The sequence below is a fragment of the Athene noctua genome, chromosome 7 (genome assembly GCF_965140245.1).
Source record: "Athene noctua chromosome 7, bAthNoc1.hap1.1, whole genome shotgun sequence".
Lineage (NCBI taxonomy): Eukaryota > Metazoa > Chordata > Aves > Strigiformes > Strigidae > Athene > Athene noctua.
Window position 1 is genome coordinate 22668699 of NC_134043.1, and position 19419 is coordinate 22688117.

The following is a 19419-nucleotide window of genomic DNA, read 5'->3' on the forward strand; positions in this document are numbered from 1 at the left end:
TGCGCCGAGGTGGGGGTCCTGCGGCCCGCTTGTGCAGGGCCCCAGGAGCACTGCTGCTGAGGCTGTGCGGGGACCCTGCCTCTGCAGGTGGCGACCAGCTAGCTGTACCTACCTGTCCAAAATCTATAGGTAAGCAATACTCTGACAGAAAAAAGCTCCATGATTAAATGATTACAAATGGCAGAAGATACTACAAGGCAAGAAGTAAGTAAGCTTACAGGATTCAGGCACATCGGGACAAAGCCACGAATAACTGAAGAAAAGTCTCTGTAAGTTCCCTAAATACCAAAACAGACCTGGCTCCCTGGCTCTAGTATATAGTACTTACTTAAGCAACCTACTAGTAACTAGTGAACCATAATATACATTGCAAATACGGTAATATTTGGTAAATTCCTTTAAGCAAATATATGTGTCCTCCCTAGAACATACAGGTATGCAATTATCAAAAGAAAGGAAAAGGTACACTCATCTATAGACTATACTGCACACAAATCAAGATGAAGCTAACTTAAAATGTCTTTCTAGCTATTTCTCTGAAGCAGTGCTTTGAGTTCTGTGTAGATACAAAATGTTTTATAATTTTTATAGTTAAAAGCTAGGGTTTTTCACTTCATTCTTCTCTTCAAAATCTGCACTCTAGAATTCCAATTTCATTACACCGTGAAAACCAAGGATTGGTGTTCTGTTTCGAGTTATTCTGAAATTAAGTGGGAAACTATGTTCTTGTACAAAAATTTCTGTTAGTATGAAGGTGTATAATCATGCTGGTTCAGTGTCAGCAAATCAGTTACTGAGGTTTTGGGGCAAAAGCAGTGAATTGGTTATATCTTAACTCACTATGGAATCTTGTGAGATACATTCTGAAAATACTCAGAATCCCTCTTTTAGACCGTTTTTGTACACCCAGTTGAAGTCCAGCTCAGTTCTTAATGTGCAATTTCAAACTATTGCATTTAATTTTCTAACATTATATCCTTTAGTCCTCTAGAGTTAATCCAAGTTGGTGTAAATGATGACACTGTAGCACATAAAGTAAAAATAGAAGAGTTCACCCAAGTTTTATTCTAAAAATAAAAATGTGACTTGAACCAGCAGAGCTATTTTTCTCCTGGGCTAAGATTTTCATGTGGTAGTCTGGCTAGAAGGCAAGGTGGATATAGTTTTCTAAAAGCCATTTCAGACCCTTTTAAAATGGAAGGTCAATTTAAGTGCGAATGGATTGTTTTAGAAACAGGAAAAATAGGATCTTCTGTGTTGGTACTTGCTGCTCCATGGTGTCCCATGGTTAGGAAGCTGTAAGAACATTATCTGCACAATACATTTGTGCACGTTGCAGAGTGAGGGCCACTGTGTGATTCCTTCCACAGAATTACACGCTGCTGAGTAAGTAATTTATCCAGTACCATCCAAAATCCTTGATTAGAAAAAATATTGTACCTGTATTACTGTCTTTCTAACTACAGGGAAGAGAGATTTAGTGAGCAGTGCAGTAACTGTTTGGTTGTTTTAAGAGCTGCCAGGACCAGTTTTGCAGTGTTTTTGCCAAATGCATTCAGAATAAAAAGTTCATTGAACAAAGACAATGATTCTTGCTGTGCTAATGATGGAGAGGCTCACTAACAAGGAGCTCCTGAGTGCAGGCTCGTCTGAGGAAGAGAAACATTTTGTGTTGCAAAAACAAGTTACTGTCAACCAGCCTTCTGCTGCTGAGGAAGTGGAGGAGAAAGGAATAATGAACAAAGTGCTGATACACTGTGCAGTGCTGAGAGTAATCAAAGAGCCTTCGTGTTTAGGAAAGGGGTTTGAAGTACTGAAAATTATGGTATAGGTTTGCTTTTGTTCTGCTTTAAAAATTGGCTGGCGATTTTTTTATTTTATTTTTTTCCTTGCCCTATTTTTAAACTGTCATCTGAACACCCTTAGCGTGATACAGTGTATGTCTGTTGCTTCTCCTTCATTAGTGCTTACAAACTTGCCTTCTCTAGATGTGAATTCTAGTGATCTAGCCCAAGGAAATACAAGAAAGGAGAAAGTGAGATGAGAGGTGAGCCTATGGATCAGCAACGGAAAAGGAGAAAGGGAAAAAAAGCCTCGTAGAAACCCTCAGCATAACTGGCCAGGTGAGCGCTAAACTTTTTAGCAACCTATTCTACAGCTGAACTTCGGTGATATAGAGCCAGAGAACAGAAAGAGACCTTTGGCTTGATCATTTCCAGGAAGTCAGGAATGCTCGGTGCCTGAAGGAACAATAAGGACTTCATTCAGTAGGAATTTTTCTTTTTTTGTTGTTACTGTTTAATTCCTTTTCATGAGATTGAACTGAGTTGTGTTGCAGCAGAACAAAGCAAGCTGCAATGTACCAGCAATAATTCAGGACACAAGTTCAGAGTGGGTGTTTTCAGTAATGACTCCTGCATTACAGACTAAAATATGGAGCCACATTCCTCATGTTGCTAACGGGAGGAATCAAATATGTGGTCTTGTTTGCTGTGATGGATTATCGCTGTACTGTTTGATAAAGCCATGTAGCTCCTGAAATGGGGAGGGGAAGTAGATAGGAAGAAGGTAAGGGAGCTGCAGCAGGAGAATTTACAGGACAAAAGAGTGCACAGTGAAGTGGTGCTCATCCAAGGAGTTACAGTGTACAGCTGAGGAAAGAACCTGTTCCATGGTTTGGGGACTGCTGTGCAAGTAGATATGGAGAAGGAGCAACCACCTAATGCATGAAATCAGTCTTCTGCTAGTTCCCTCCTAGTTTGTCCTGCCTTTCGTGCATCTTTCGCATCTTTGTCCCGCTCTTGTTTTGGGAGTTGGACAAGTGACATAAATAGTGGGGGAAGGATGGTTTGTCTGGCGTGAGGAGATGGGATTGATTTGTGTGGTACTTCAGCAAAAGGAAACCCCACAATTAACCTGATGCAGCACTAATGAAGTAAGGCCTTGGGACTGACACACCACACCAGAAACCAGAAAAATAACTTGAGAAACTTTGTGCAAAATCTCTGCAAGGAATTTTCCTCTCTCTGGGGAAGAGAAGTTATCTGAATAATGCATTGTGTAAGGCCACATATGCTTTCCTTGTGTAAAAGCTGGGGAGCTGAATGACTGTGGCTAGAATGCTACTACTCTGGGATAAATGTCTGACAGCATAAGGCTGAGCTTTCCTATCTGAATGCTGCACAGCAGGCAAGAAGCTCTGCTGAACACAGCTGAAATTGGCCTGTGGTAATGGCAAGTGATGGAGGGAGGAAGTATGAGATTTTTCATTCTTTGCTGCTGCTGCTTTGTAAGGAACAAAGCATGTCAGTAGCCTCTTGCTGGCTGGTCCTCCTTCTCCACCCCTCATCCAGTTGCTCCTTCCTCAGGCACTGACTGTACCCTGCTGTGTGGAGAGGGAGTACTGATACTGTATGTGGAAAAAGGAAACGTTTGCAGAACTGTACATTTGAAAACACTGGACCGAGTTAATTTAACAATGTTTGTTATGTAACTGATGAAAATTCAGGAAAATTAACCCATCCCCTTATATAGTATGATATGAATTAGTGAAAACAGTAGCCTTTAGTTATAGAGCATGTACAAGATACAAATATCTCAAAATAAGGGAAGAGTTAAAGCTAGCACATGTCCTTTTACATCTTCTACTGTCCTCTGCCCTTGTCCCCTTTCTTGGTCAGAATATCAAGAGAAAGCTAAGGCTGTGGAAACCAGATCTTTCTTTGCCTGCTTATCCTGATGGCATTATGGTTGGTGACAATTATAGTAGCTGGAGTCAGTTTTCTTTCCCTTCTTCCTGTGATGATGGTAGCATATCAACTGTGGAGAGAGGTGTGTTCACACACCACACTGGTGAATGTGTTCAGCCCATCTGAGATAATGGCATAATTACTGCTATCACTATTCAGGCAGCTGTTTGGCTAACATTCTGCATGGACACTATATTTTTTGCCTGGGCATGGACCTTTTTCACCTTACACACAATTCCCATGATTCACAAGAAAATTCCGTCTCCCTCAGTCTCCTGGTCATGCCACTAGTGCAGCAGAAACAACAGGGAATCATTTACCCCTCCACTTCACAGAGAAATGCTTGCACTAACCCTCAGAGATTTCTGTGGTAAGCAACCTGAAACACTTGAAAGGGATGTAATTTCCAGGGTGTCAGTGTTCATGGCTGAATGCTTCAACAGTATATTAAGCTGGGTGTTTTGGTGAAAAAAAATCTGCTTGTATTTAATCTGTGTTGAATTATTATTCCCACATGGTATGTAATAACTGAGAATTATGTTTTCAATAGCAAGGTCAACTCTGTAAAGCAGATACCACCTCCATTAATAAATATATACTTCCTGCCTTGTATTTAGCTGGGTTATATTCATAGAAGACAGGAACTAGTTGTCCATCTTCCTTTGTGTCTTAATGTGAGAGCCAGCCACTTGGCTTTTGGCTTCCTGCGATTCAAACCTGGAGGGAGTTCAGAGCAAGGTAAAAGAAAGGGGAATTCCAAGTGGGGGGAGGTACTTCAGTGGAGCAAGCAAGTTAAGCCTCTCGGTCCCAGTTTCACAGAGGTATGGTACAGACAAAGAGAGTTTCTGGTATGTCCTTTTCCTGAGTGATGCCATCCTCCCAGCTCCGCATGCTGGTCCTGCTTTCTCATTGTTGTGAATGTCAGTTTAAATGTCCAACTTCCATGTGGATATTCACATTTGAGTACTTAAGATGAGTCCTGTGTCTCCAACCCTTTAGAATTAGGAACCTAGCATTTAGATGAAACAGTGTGAAGTGTCCAAATAGATAGTAATTTTCTGAATGCTGTACTAATCATTAGTGTCTGCTGCATGGATTGCAAATAATAATAAGAATTCTGCAGAACAGAATACAGAGTAACTAGAAAATTCTCCCTCTTGAGAGGAGAAATTGATGTCAGTTTTTTCTTTCATCCTGGCAAGGTTTCTTATGTTGGTTGGTACTTTCTAATTGCTATCAGCAGTATCAAAAGACACAAAGTTATGTAAAAGAAGTTCCAGCCTTTGCCCAGAAATCTGTAGATTTCATTCCTGCTGTGCTATGTCATATTCAAAGTTAATTGGATGACCCAATTTTAAACCTGAAATATTGTATGGATTTAGAGACTGTATCAGTGCAATTGTAGGTTGCTTGAAGAGCGCACCTATGGTCTTAGGTACAAAAAGCTGGAGGCCAAAACACAGTGTTGGAAGCACAGTAGCAGTTAATAACTGAAAAGAGAGGTGACCAGTGGAATGGGAATGTATACAATAACCCTATGATAAAAGCCAAGTATTTCCATTTTAGTCAAATTCTACTCTGTAAGAGGCTGGTATGAAGGCTGTTTAAGGGACTGTGTCCATCATTCCCCCACATTGCAATAAAGCATCATCCTGCTTCTTTCCATATGCCATTTAGTGTTTGAAATAGATCAACTGAGCAAGAGCAGGAAACCCTGAAGTTCCCTTTACAAACTAAATCTGTAGACTGTAAGTTTTGAATTTCTGTTTCATTCATCGTGTGCTTTTGAGACCTCCTCGTGTTCTTGTTAATAATTCAGCTTTTGCCTATTTTAGGTTTATTGCTCAGAGAGACAGTACCTTTTGCTGAGTCCAGCATATGGCCAACAGGCGCTATGTCAGGTAAGGAATGCAACCTTTAATTTTCCACCTTATTCTCTTTTGTTGTTAATCAGCTTTGGAATAGAACTATAATGCATGCGGTTGGATTTGTGTATGTCAACAACTGTTAGCTTGGGTAGCCTGTTACTTTGAAACAGCTGGAGAAATGCCAAAGATCTCAAGTGTCTTGACGGCTGTCAAGCTTTTGCTTTTTATGCTTGTTGTTGCAGCAGCTGAGACCACAGCAAGTCCTGAAGCAAACTGGATTAGGTAAGAAAGAATTTTTAAATGTCATCTTCTATGGCCCCCTGGAGAAAAAACAAATGTATTGTGTTGTTCTGACTCCCTTCCCACAAAATAAATAAGTCCTTGTGTCATTCTGCTAACATCATAATTATCTTACAGATGGTCAGCTGCTATCTGTGATGTGTTGCTCTGCTTGCAACTGTATTTGTTAAACTTTTTTGTTTCTCAAGTAATGAAATTAAAGCTATAAAGCTAGGCAAAATAGCTGACTCCTGATTTCAACATAACACCAAGAACTTTGTGAAAGTTACTCACTGAGAACATATACTTAAAAGTAACAGTCACTGACTATTGTTGCTTCTCAAGGTGGCCTTCATGCATTTGTAGCAGTACAGCTGTATTTGACTCAGGTTGCACCAGAAGTGTTAATTCCATTCGTGAACATTCCTGAACAGGGTACAACTGCCCTTGTGATTGTGGGCTTGTTCAGCCACTTCTGTTTTCTACTGTTGCTACTTACTAGAGAGAGGCTTTTGAACTGAGTGGTGGGTGCATGGCATGATAAAATACAGATCTCTGTGACTGCTAAAATTCTTCATTACATTTATTAGGGAACTTTTCAGCCTCATCTCTGAAAGAAAATACAGTGCTTAGTTTCTCTAGGCCTTACCTGTTAGCTTCCTTCCTTCAGGTGATTGTTATAAATCATAACTTAAAAGCTGCTAGTCTTGAGTTACAAGTTTGTAGTGTTGATGGTTTTGATGATGGGTAGTGCCTGTAGTATTGGATGAGGAATAAGCTTTTACAACCTTGATACTATAAGAAAGAATGGATTGTGAAGAGTGCACCCTGTACTGCTTTCATTATAACTCCTGTCTGAAGAATTGACTCATGGTATACTTTTTCCTGCTTCGGTTCTTTGCCAAAAAAATAAAATGGTAGCTCTCTTTCTCATCAGGATTCATGGCACCATTAATGTCAACCTATAGTGAAACAAAACCCAGGGATTTTGTTATCAAAAATTTTAAAAAGAAAAAGTAGTTCACTGAGAATATTAATGCTGTATCTGACACATTTTCCAAGTAAGGATTTACATATCTAAATGTTAGCTCTTTAACATGAAAAAAAAAAAAAAGTTCTTGCATGGGGTTCTTATGCATGTGTGTAGTAACAAGAGTAGTTCTTTTTAAGTCATTGTGATAATGGAGCTAATGACAAGACAGTTGGCGCTGTCGCGCTAAGGTGATCTTCACTCTTGCAAGACAAAATATAGTTAGATTAGCACATTTTTGCAGAGATACGCAGTTATCCGTGTGTATAAAAGATTTGACTCCTATTAGCCAGCAGATGCCTATGTCCTTGACAAAGCTGCCTTTGCAAGATAGATGTATCAGTAGAATGCACAGTGATCTGTACTATATGCCTCAGTTTCCTCTCCAAAATGCTTTGTGACTTGCAAATATATAAACATTTGGGGGACTAGGTGGAGGATCTTGGAGTATTGCAGTGATCCCTACTCTGGTAAGGCTGTGCTAAGGCCCATGTGTATCAGATTGCCATAGCACCAAGTAAACCCTCTACTCTGTCCTTGACACAGTTCCAGCTCTACCATGACAGCTGTACTGAACTTGTAGGTCTGCAATTTTTGTGCCTTACCTTTGCTGCCTTCCCAGTCTTTCCTCTTTCTTGTGTGTGGACCCAGGTGTGCAAGCCTCGGAGCTTGCTAACTGCAGTCCCGCATCTCCTCATCCCAGGTGTGCTGTTTTTTTTTATCTACGACTTTCATGAGATAGAAGTTTTTTGCGGAACAATTGCTTAGGAGTATGTTGCTAATAAGCAGCATAATGTAAATGCTTTGGTAAAGGCTTTATAATGTCCTGCAGTGGGGGAGGTATCCTGCAAAGGGAGAGGGCGTTTGTTTTACCATGGGCTGCTTGAGTCCAGCTGCAAGGCTGACACTAAATAAAGATTTGAGATTTGTGTGGAAATGGTGTGTTGTGTGCAGAAATATACTGGGCTATTATTTAGGTATAAGAAGGTAGAGGTATCTCTGGCGCTTTTTTGGTGGATGATAAAGGAAAATGTGGGAATATTTAGGGAAAATTTTCTTCCTGGCATTGAAATCTGAAACAACAGGAAGTGCTGCTTTTGAAACTGAGAGAGTGCTGTCTCTGCTCTTTTTAATTTTCTGGGTAGGCATAGAACTAGAATAATGATGCTGATCCCAAGGTGGACCTTGTATTTATGTCTGACTACTACTTGGAAAAATAAAAATTCCATCCATTGTTTCATAAATATTTCCCTGTGCAAGCAGAATTTTACTAAACTCTGCCAGGTGGGGAGTTTTCTGATTCATTGTTCTCTGCTACTTCTGTCCTCATCGTAGCAAATGTCTGGGAAAGAGAGAAATGGTTTATGATAGTTCAGCTATAAGAATAATTTGTTCTGCTATTCTTTGTTGACCAATACTGTTGCCAGCTCTTGTCTCTTCGATAGTCTCTCTACTTCTACTCTTTTCTATTATCCAGCCTAGCATGAACTGAAGGATAGAAGGGAGCTGTAGTTAACTGGACCTGAAAGACAAGCAGGGATAGAGGTTTTAGAAACACTTCTTTCTTAAGGATCTCTCCTTTTTTTTCCCTGAGTAAATGTATCCAAAATTGTCTGATCAGCAGTAAATTTTAACATAAAGTAAGAATTACCGTAAACAGAAAACAGAAATGTAGAAGTAGCTTCATGTGGTGCAATGATTTCCAGAGAAAGGGTTGCCCCGTAGGGTTAAGAAGGCCTGAGGGTCAGTCCACTGAACACACCAAGACTGGCTGGTAAAAAGCGGTTTGCTTTCAAATACTCAGCAGCTCACCCCAGATTTTGCAGCATCTGTCATCTTATTGAGGCATTTGTTTTAAAAACCATTTTTACAGTTGTTCTTCAGTATAGTTGCCCTTTGAGTTAGAAAAAGGAGAACTTATTGGAAAGTTCCCTGTGCCAGCTATTGCATACTTTTTAATACATTAACTTTGAGATTAGCCAGCAAAACCTGGAGGTATAGGCAGAGCAGAAGCTGTTCTCCTTCAGATTCCCAATCTCTAATTTTGTCAGCTGTGCAGTCTAGATACCACCTATGTAACCAATATCCAGTTACTTCACCTCTGCTGTAGGACAACCCTGTCATGTCTGTAGCATGTCCAAACAACCTGTCACTGAGCTATTTGTCACGTGGTTGCATTTGCTCTAAAGAATTGAGTTAAAACCTGTTCTGAAAGGAAAAGATAAAAATATTAAAAACTCCATTTCTGATATTGAAAGTAGTATTGCTGTTGCTAGCAGTTTTCCTGGATATATGAGGAATAAACTTATACTGAATGCATTAAGCAGGAGGAGTAGTAAAAAAGTGTAGAGTGGGATGGCAGTTTTCATGTATCTTTGTAGTCTTTAACACTGTATTTTAAACTTACTGGAGGGCTGAATAATAAATGTGATTAATTCTATTTCACTTGTAAGAAGAGGGCATGTTTGGAGCACATCTTATTGTCTTCACTTGTTCTCTCATCGCTTCTGTCAATAGTTACATGGATGATCTTTACACTTTGTGTGTAGCCTGTGAAGTGGATATAAAGACCTGTCAGACTACCTTTCTGATACATTTTCTTCTGAGGAAACAAACCTCACATAAATGTCACTTGCAATATGAGCAGCTGTAGCAGATAGAGCATTGAATGGCTCTGAGAAGCAAGGCAGGAAAGATTGAGATGAGATAAATATGGTAGATATGGAACATGATCCAAAAAATTTCCTGTGATTAAAAATGAATTTAAAAAAGAAGAGTATATCTTCAAAAAATTACAGGGTGTTTAAAAATCACCTATCTTTTGTACTTTTGGAGAAGTGTTAAAAATTATTTGCAGTTGTGTTTATAGGGAAAAATCACCCATTAATTTAGTTAAAAGGTTATTTTTCAGCTGTGGGTCTTAAATTCTTTTGTAACAAACGTTTTCAATATGCTGAAAGGTATGGAATTTTTTATAATATATGTCTGGCATGATGCCTCATGTTTTGTGGCAAGATCACTGTCTCAGTGAAAAACAATTATAAAACTAAACTGATTGCTCTATTGAAATAATTTGTCACTAAATGTAGAGGAAGGACTGGTGTGAGTCAAAGAAAGTGACATCAGTTTAGCAACAGATAATAAATAGGAAGGTGATTTTAGTGCAGCTCCCTTACTGGTGTTCCTTTTATAGGTCCAGGGAATGGAAGCAATTTATATGCTGGCAGAAGGTTTGGAGGGTCTGCAGAAGTCAGCTAACAATAAACTGAACGAGTATGCCAGTGACTCATGTAAGTAGGCTAAGTTGCTTCTCACTAGTGGTAGTTTGGCCTCTTTCCAGTTTCAAGAGTGAAAGATTATCATAACTGACTGTCATAAAGTATATGTTGTAATACAGAGAAAGTAGCTGGTTTAGTAGCTGCACAAAAGCTGGTGGCATGGTGGTTTGTGATGGCACAGGGTTGCTCAGCTGAGAGCTTCACAGAGTTCAGCAGCACTGCTGAGAAAATGTGCTTGCTTTCACACTCCCTCATAGCAGCGAAGTGGCTGCTGTGAAATGAACACCTTCTTTTGACCAGTCTGTGAAAAGGCATTTGGAACAGAAAATTCATCCAATCTCTGAGCTGGAAGGCGAGTGCTCTTTGTGACAGGCTGAAAGATGGGGACATGTTTGTGTTGACAGGGGGATGCGACATGTACAAGACAGGGGATGCGACATGTACAAGGAATAGCTAAGAATGCAATTTAGAGTACTTGTTAAATCAGATAATGTCCTTTCAGCTGTAAGCAGTTGTGGAGACCTGCTCCCCCCTTCATAAATTAGAGTGATCCTTCCACATGTAAAAGTCTGTGTGTCCAGGGGCACATCTTTTACAAACTGATTAGCTTCACAAGCATCAAAATGGGAAAAACAGTGTTTTAGCCCTCAGGGCTACAGTGTGGACAAGAAGGCTGCAATGCTACTGCTTCCTCAAGGTATGATTCTTGGTACAGCTATCTTAAGGTTTCCTCATATTTGCCTCCACGTGCTGCAGTCATTCCTCCTGATTCCTGGCAAGGTGCTCCTGAAGTGGGAAGTCATGGGGGTGGCTGTAGCTGCCAAATACTAGTAGGTTCCAGTTTTCAGAGTTCTCTGGAGATAGTTAATCCGAGTTTCTCTTTTGATTGGCACTGTCAGCTCACTCTGTCATCTGGTTAATCTGTACGTACTGCTGACAGCACATGCACGCACAAACTCAGGGATTGCACAGACTCGGGTATTGCAGCAGAGTTTCTGTTTGACTCTTATTTGCAGTTTACCATGAATTGACTGAAAGAGAATACAGGGAATATTAACCACTTGTGAAGGAAGGACTACAAACAGCTCCTCAGGGAGCAATGACAGAAGCTCTGATAACAAGTATATGAGGCAAGAAACTGCTAGTATAATCTTAAACCAGAGTGAAACTGGAAACCCCCTGGGTCTGACAGCCAGTAATCAGCACTGCACGGCAAAACAACATGAGGACCACAAATGAGGTCTTTGAAAGTCAGGAAGCTGGCAGTAGAGTGGGACCTGCCGGAGCAGCTGGAGACGTATCCAGCAATCAGTACCCCAGTGCTGCAAGGGCTCAATAAATGATTTTTTTACTTGGTGGGGCTCTGAAGAAGGTGTTTCCCTTAATTACTGTAGTCCCTCGGAGGCACAGAGGGAAAGAATTGACTGCACACAAGTGTATCTCTAGATCTGTAAAAAGTCATGCTATATTTTTCATCTGAAACAGATTTATTGCTGTCTTCCTTCCCCTGCGCGCTAGCAAGCTTTTGTAGTAACATACCATTGCTGGGGCTTTCACCTTTCTCTTTCTTTTTATCATCCAATTGGCTACTGTCTCTATGCTCATTTCTCTTATGAAATTTTTCATAAGAGGGACCATGTTCATTGGTGTGTTGTTGTATATGTCCCCCATTACCCACATGCTTGAAGTGGGTTGGAGAGCAAGTTTTATCTTTTCTTGCAAGTATTTAGCTTTTTTGTCATGCTTTCCTGTCTGTTCTGAATGCAGTCAGTTACAGATACATACTCTGCTTGTTCTAAGCCAAATAATTAAGTACGGGTCAGAAAATTAATGGAAAAACTACATACAGTTATACTTCTGTGTATCAGTAAACAGTGCATGGAGTGCTGCCACAAAGTTACACCAATATCTTCATAAAAAGAAGTTGCTAGAATTGTTGCTGCTGGGACTACTTCTTGTAAGGAATGTCACGAACATTGTACTACCACTATGAGAAATTTATTATAGTTGTTTTTAATAGTTGTAAAGTGACCTATGGTGTAGCTTTCTGTCTTTATTTAATCTGATTTTTTTGCATCTTAGCAATGGTACATTTGGAGAGATGCAGAAAACATAGTAGTAGCATGAAGTTTTAATGATGAAAACTTCTGTAAACTTTGGATGGTGCAAATGTATAAACCTTATTTCTCTACCTGAAATATGGAGTAATATTTCTAAGTAAATTTTAAATATCTCCTTGTGCTGTGTTGTACAGGAAAGGGAAATTATTAAGAGTGTTTCAGGAGGCATCTTACTCTAATATTCAGAATTAAATGAAGGAAAGGTCTTTGCCAGTTCTTTACTGAACAAAAGTGAAAAGGCTATATTCCTCCTTATTAAAGTCTTGATGACAAATGAGTATGAATATTTCATCAGCCAGAAGAGTACTATGTTACAGTTCAAACCTAGTCTTATGCTTTCATGAACTCCAGAGATTTGCAAATCAGAATAATTTTATAATCTGTAACAAAGACTAATTTTGTTAAACAATATATACTAAATTGCCAAAATTTTGCAAGAGCTGTTTATTTAATAGAAGGAAGAAAACTATTACATTGAAAATAGGTTTTGTGAGAGATTATTATTTTAAGAGCGGGTCCTGAAATAAGGTTCTGCTTTACAGTATGAGATTTTGTGTAATTAAACATTGGTTGTCTTAATAAATACTCAGTTAAGAATGGTGTGTCCTTATAGCCTCAAATGCTTGCTTATTCTGTGTGAAGAAAGAAAAGAAAAAAGACAGAGAAGAGTTTGTTTACTTTAAAATATTTGCCTTACAAGTTCCACACCACACTCCTTTTGATTTCAATTCATGTTTTCTATGTAAACAGTATCTAGCATGAGATATGAACCCCAATGGTTATTAGCAGGCAATACTGTAGTATGCACATCTTCATCTGTCTTCCTTTAAGGATGTGAAAATCGTGACTGTGAGAAAAATATATCTGGCTCATCTGTTAGTAGGGCTGTTGGATCTCACTGGTTTTGCCTCTTGATATGCACTCAAGGATCTGGACATCTGTAGGTCTTGGTACTCTTTGGTTTGGAAAATGTGCAAATTTTTGCATGTTCTGAGGGAGGCTAGCCTGAAAAAAGACTTGGGTAAAGTGGCAGTAGGCATTCTGCAGTGAGGACTGGGCTGCCCTGCGAGGGCAGGTGAGCTGGGAGCCGTGGGTTCCAGCAAGGCAGTAGGGGCCATGGCTGCACCAAGCAGGGACATCCTGGCAGGACTCCAGCCAGGCGAGGGGCCAGGCCCAGGGATGGCAGCCAGGGTCAGTCCGGTGACTGCCAGGCGAGTCTGTAGCAACAAGGCAGACTCGAGGTCTGTCCAGGAGATGAAGTCCACAGGTTAGGGTTTGAGCCTGGATGAATGGGGTTACATGCTCAGGCAGAGGCATGGCTGTAGGATAGCTCAGACAGGGACCAAGGGTGATGGCCAGAGATTACACACAGCTCCCAAGAGAAACAGATGCCCTGACATTGCAAACTTTTGCAAAACTGGATAATCCACTTTGTTGCTTATGTCTCTCTGCATGTGCTGGGCATTATTCTGTGCTGATTGTTGCAGCTGATAAGCAGTTTTAGATGCTGGTCTTGCTTGAGTCAGGGCTCACATGCCTGTCTGCTGCAGGTCTGTTTTCTCCTAATATTTTGGATTCCGAAACACCTTTGTTATGTCAGAGTAGAGCCCACTCACGAGTCAATCTGGCATGGATGACTTCAGTTGCTGACACAATCTAATTGCCTTGTCAAGGATTAATTCTGTAGTAGTTTCCTTTTGAGTGATCATGATAAGATCTTTCATCAGGGACTTATTTGACTCATAAACTAACTTGCATGATTGTCTCTTCACCTTTTGACAGCCATATTTCTAAAGTGTTTTCTTTGTATGCACAGCAAAAATCAAACCTCTAATGGATTTCATTTTTACATGGAGTACCATATCCCTTTCGGTTTTTTTGACATTGCACTGTATTTTCTTTATACATCTGAATTAGCAAACACATCAACTGCTTCAGAATCTGACTGCATCTCAAATTTTTTCTTCCTTCTTCATTGTCATCCAGTAGCTGAAGATACAGAATGAACCATGGTTTACAACTCTTCATTTTTCCACCTCCTTTTTTGTCCCTGGAGCCCAGAAGGCCAGTGAATCTTTTCTGAAATCACTATAGGTCTGAGGTCCTTAAAAGAGAGAGTTACTGTTCAGAGATCAAGTTCAGCAGACCATGGCTTTCTCTAACCTGTCCTTGTCAGATGGGTATTTTTTTTTTTCCCTAGAAACTAAGATATATGAATTTGCAGTTTCAAAATCACCAGTCTTTGTACTTTGTGGCCTTTTTCTGTCTGACCTTTCTCAGTAGTGATGAGAGAAAAGCAGTGTTCATAGTCTGTAACATTATTTTCTAGTGTTTGCTGTAGTACCTCTGCTTCCAGTCTCATGAGAGCAGTGTTTCCTGTGTGTTCTGGACTGAACTAGTCAAGGGATCTGTAGTCTTACCTTGGAAATACTTTGTTTCAGCATCTCTCAAAAATGGGATTGGATGCTAATCCAGTATCTAACTCCAGCAACATTGGTTATTATCATATGCAGCCTCTATTAAAAGACTCAGTTAAATGAGACATGTGCCTTGATCCCATTTATGAGTCTGCTTAAAGTATGGTTGTTAATTTACAGCACAAGAAATACATAAAAACCTAAACGTTAACACATAGAGAGACTTTGTTTCTGAGCTTTGACCATTTTCCAGCTAATGTTAGGCTTCACATTGGACTAATTGATTGTGAAAAGTTGAGCCAAATGTGAATAATCACTAAAGTGTGTTAGGGGGTAGGTGAGAATCTTCACATAAGGCCTAAACCCATCAGCCTCTCCAGAAGGTGGCAAGTAATAGTTTGATGGAGGTACAGATTACTCTCTTCTTAGATAAATGACTAGTAGCTTGTGTTTTAGGGAAGCAGACAAAGGTGAATTACCTTAGAGATGGGGATGGTTCATAAAGCAAAAATGATTGCCGAAGTAGGATTCCCTTCTGTGAGGGGGATATGAGCTGAAAAAGAACTGTGAGTTTATTAGATAGGAAGACTCTTCAAGGCTGATCTGAGTCTAGATGGATGTAGACTTGTTTCTTTTAATTTCCATTCTCTTGTGACTTTATAAACTTTGTTAAACTGCATTGTCTATTGTGGATGTAGTAAATAAATTCTTTTATTAGTCATTTATGTTGACCTGGTTTGGTCAACATAATAAATAAATACATAATAAATACATAAATGTATCATCCCTGGGAGGGATGATATCAGTACAGCCAGCTAACTTCAAGGAATTTGTGCCTATAGGCTCATGCAATCCATAGATGGTACTGAACTACTCTCAGGCAGCCAGCAGCCCAAAGCATTTCTTAGAGGCTGTAAAGGATAGTGGAGCTGTGCAGGCCAGAGCACAAGCCAATAACTCAGTGCCGAAGAAGAAGAGGTATTTCCATTGCTGAAGAGGAAATCTCTCTGGAATACTAGTGAGAAGCCCAAGGATTGCAAAGGAGTATAAGGGTAGAGGACATTATTGCAAATTTTACAAATTGGGAAATTAGAGAGGGAAAAGTGAGATAATATTTCTAGGGTATGCACAAAATTCTTCTGTCCCAATACCTTAGCCTATTCCTATATAATGCTTTCAAGATCAGGTTTCTTCCAGCTCCTGTTAGTTGCTTTCCATATGGTGGTTGCCTTCACTGATGTAAAGGTTGAGCAGACTGTTAGGTCAGCATGTCTCTGAGATAACATCCCATTTTTAGAATTAGTTCAGTTTTCATTAATGAATTAACTGGACATATAAATATTTATGACTATCTCAGATATCTGATTACAACAGGAAATAAATAATTCATTATAGAAAATTAACTTTGTGCAATTGATACCACAAGGATATAAATCAGATATGGCAATTTCCAAAAAAGTAGCACAATATATTGGTTTTGTTGGAACACCCTGAAGTGAGTATCTTTTTGGTGCAAGTTGCTGTTCTGAGTAACAAACCTTCCATTGTGTGAATAGGAGTGATGTGAGAAAGTCTATTTAGAGAAATGTGCAGATAATATAAATATGTTGACAGTTGGGACAATTTAGGGAATCTATATGCAGCATATGATTTCTCTTTGATGTTGGGAAGTTTCTGTGTGTAAGTCTATCAGACCACAAGCATCATCTTGAATGGGGGTGTGTTTGCCTTGTCGGTTGTACATCTGCTTCTCTAGGTTGGTTGAAACAAACTTTGCACCTGCTAAAAGCTAACAAAGAGTAAAAAATAAATTTTGATGAGTGAGTGACATTAAATAAAGGATTGAATACTCTGTGTGACAACCAGTTATCAAGCTTTAAACTTAAACAGGGAGGCTAGACTTCAGTGGGAGGTTTTGGTCACATAGTGGGTTTGAAGAGGAACCAGCCCAACAAGGAAAGTCAGAAGATTAAAGAAAAGGGATTCTTATCAGCCATTTTAAAGGAAAATCAGCCTCTTTTTCCAGGAAAAGGGTGCTTGCTGCAAGATAGCAGGAGAAGAGAGCAACGGTGTTTCAGAGTAAATGGCACAAGCTTGAAAAAAGAGATTGAGGACTCCTGGTTATGGTGAGTTAACTGAAAGAGTTTGAGATGTCAGGAAACTGAGCCAATGAAGTCCTAAAACAAGATGTTTATTGTTTTGACTGTTTGCTTATGTTCCTTGTAACAGCTAAAGTAAAGAGGTTTTCAGAAACCCTCTTAAGTCTGTGTATATATCTGTTATACCTCACACATGTCTTTAAAAATACATTGGTTGTGGAGCTCTGAGAGAGGGTTTCAAGGCGCTGGAGAAGAGGATGCCAGTATACCTCTGTGGCTGGCTGAGCTGGACCACAAAGTCATGTGTCTGATAAAAGAAGCCAAAATGCACGTGCTCTGAGCTTCAAGGGACACTTATAAAGCTAGCAGTCCACAGGGATGCCTCTGCACTGTTACCTGGGGACAGCTGATGAGATTTCTGTGAGGGCTATTGCAGCAGAATATTGCTGTAATGTTTAGAGATGTAGCTTGGGATGCCTGTCTAGGAGACACCTATCAGTACAAGGTATTACTAATTGAAAGGTACTAGTTCATCCAGTTTGTAAACTGAGAACCTGAAGCATGTATAAAATATGATTTCTGAAGGTACAGGAAGTGAGTTACACTCAAGAGTATCTTTTGAGTTCTCCTAACTCCTGGGATTCTATTTGAAGTGTAAACTGTCCTTATAATGCTATCTAATAAAAGGAGGACCCTAAAATAGTGAAATCCTTACACTATGTCACTTATACATGATATTATTATATGATATTATTATTATATGATATTATATGATATGACATGACATGACATGAGTGATCCAGTTAATGTTTTGCTCATTGTGCTTTTATTCTGCTTCAAACTTTGCTTTTTTAGTAGGTACTCTCAGCTTAAACAGAGAGGTGGGAGCTGGGGTTATTTGCGGAGAGTATCCTCACTGAGAAAAAATGACCCATTGCTGTATGATGTGATAGAACATAATGTCTGTAGGTTAAAGTATTGTTAAAAATTTGATGCAACCATAGTGCTTTAGATCCTGCCTCATATTGTGTGTACAGTCTAATTTACTTACTTTTATGGTGAAAGCCTTAACTGATTTCTCAGTTCAGTTCTGCTTGTGGTAACATACGAGTATATTTATCTATTCTCTCTCTTTTTTTTTTTTTTATTTGTTGAAAGGTATCACAAAATGTTTTCCTCTTTCAAGTTCTGAAAGCCCACAGTATTGAACACAGAGCTGTTCCATAAACTGAACAATACCTAAAAGAAAACTGAACAGCTGCTAATGAACTGCTAAAGGCTGGTTATTCCTGGTCAATAGTTACTGTACATGGCACAACATCACTACATGTCACGTTTTCTATTTGTACATTAAATTCAGGCATTCTTATAATTTTCTACAGGAGCATCTGCAGCAGCCCAAGAGTTAATCTGGGAAAAGAGGCCAGTTTATTACTTTATTCTCAGTTTGAATTCTATTCTGAAAGTTCATGGATGATTATTTTTTGTTGTTGTTTTTACTAAATTGTTTCCTGTTCAGGATCACAGCTCCTGGAGGTGTTAAGCTCCCTCAAATCCCCTGAATCAGTAGGAATTGAAATTGATTAGTGCTTCTCAGTGAGAAACACCTGGCAGGAGCAAGCTCTGAGAATTTTTGCTTGTGTACATATTGGTATCTGTTGTTTCTCCTGGGATGCTTGTACCTTTTCCTTCAATGGGATAGCTGAGTACATCAGAAATGCATTTTTGTATGCGCCTGTACAGTAGGCCTATATGTAAATTGTGTAGACTTTCAGGCATCTTCCCTTGTGCAACAAAGACAAATGAGATCTTTCTTACTGATGACCGTATATCAGAATGTATAGTAAAGCATACCAAGCTCTAAATTACACTTAGAAGTTACAAAGCCAGGCTTTTAACCCAATGAATATCTGAGAGAATCAGAGTACTGCAGCAATGTTGTTTGCTATGCAAGTCAGAATATATAAATGCAAGTCATGAAGAAAAGGTCCATCAGTTATTATATTTTACTCTGGAAGGCTATTTTCACTTCCCGCCCCGCCCACCCCCCAGAACTAGCTTCCCATCAGAGTTTGCTAACACATTAATCTTTCTGCTTGCCTTAAATAATAACAGTAAGGTCTTTCCTGGGTTCAGATCAGCAAAAACATAAGTTGTTTTTGTTCCTCTCTATAGATTGCAACATTATTAAATAATGTATACAGGTATAACAGCTCTGAGCAGCTTCTATGTTACCACTCTGTCCTTTTCTTTCACTTGTCTGTACCCCAAAATCCCTAACTGATTTTCAAGCTCTATAATTAACTGTGAGCAGCAGTGGACATTGACATTGTTCGGCCACTTTTTGTCAGTCTTTTCAGCTGGGAAGATGTCAAGCCAATTGCTTGTGGATTTGCCTTGGTCTTTGTTAGTGAACTCAGCTTAGATGGATATAGGCCCAGATAGCATAACCCGAATAATACATTTATAATTTATTAAACTTAATTCTTTAAAGGTTCTTTTGATAACTGCTCCATGAAGATAGCTACTGAAGGAAGTTTAAAATTAATGGATTTTATCTCATGTGCCTATTATTATTT

General features: G+C 39.4%; 1 protein-coding gene across 16 annotated transcripts in view; it reads left to right on the forward strand.

Annotated features, from left to right (window-relative positions):
• MYO3B (myosin IIIB) overlaps nucleotides 1-19419 on the forward strand; it is a 212665-nt gene continuing 193246 nt past the window's right edge. For 10 of the 16 annotated variants that reach the window (XR_012633931.1, XR_012633932.1, XR_012633933.1 and 7 more), the window contains exons 1-4: nucleotides 1-129; nucleotides 1989-2123; nucleotides 5585-5650; nucleotides 5860-5899. Coding sequence is in view for 12 of the 16 variants with exons in the window: in XM_074910360.1 (XP_074766461.1) it covers nucleotides 5644-5650; nucleotides 5860-5899 (47 nt within the window). In the remaining 4 variants the exon portion in view is untranslated. Of the gene's footprint in view, nucleotides 130-165; nucleotides 270-1988; nucleotides 2124-5584; nucleotides 5651-5859; nucleotides 5900-10145; nucleotides 10217-19419 lie in introns of those variants that run through there. The other 6 variants (XM_074910363.1, XM_074910361.1, XM_074910368.1 and 3 more) reach the window with 6 other exon arrangements.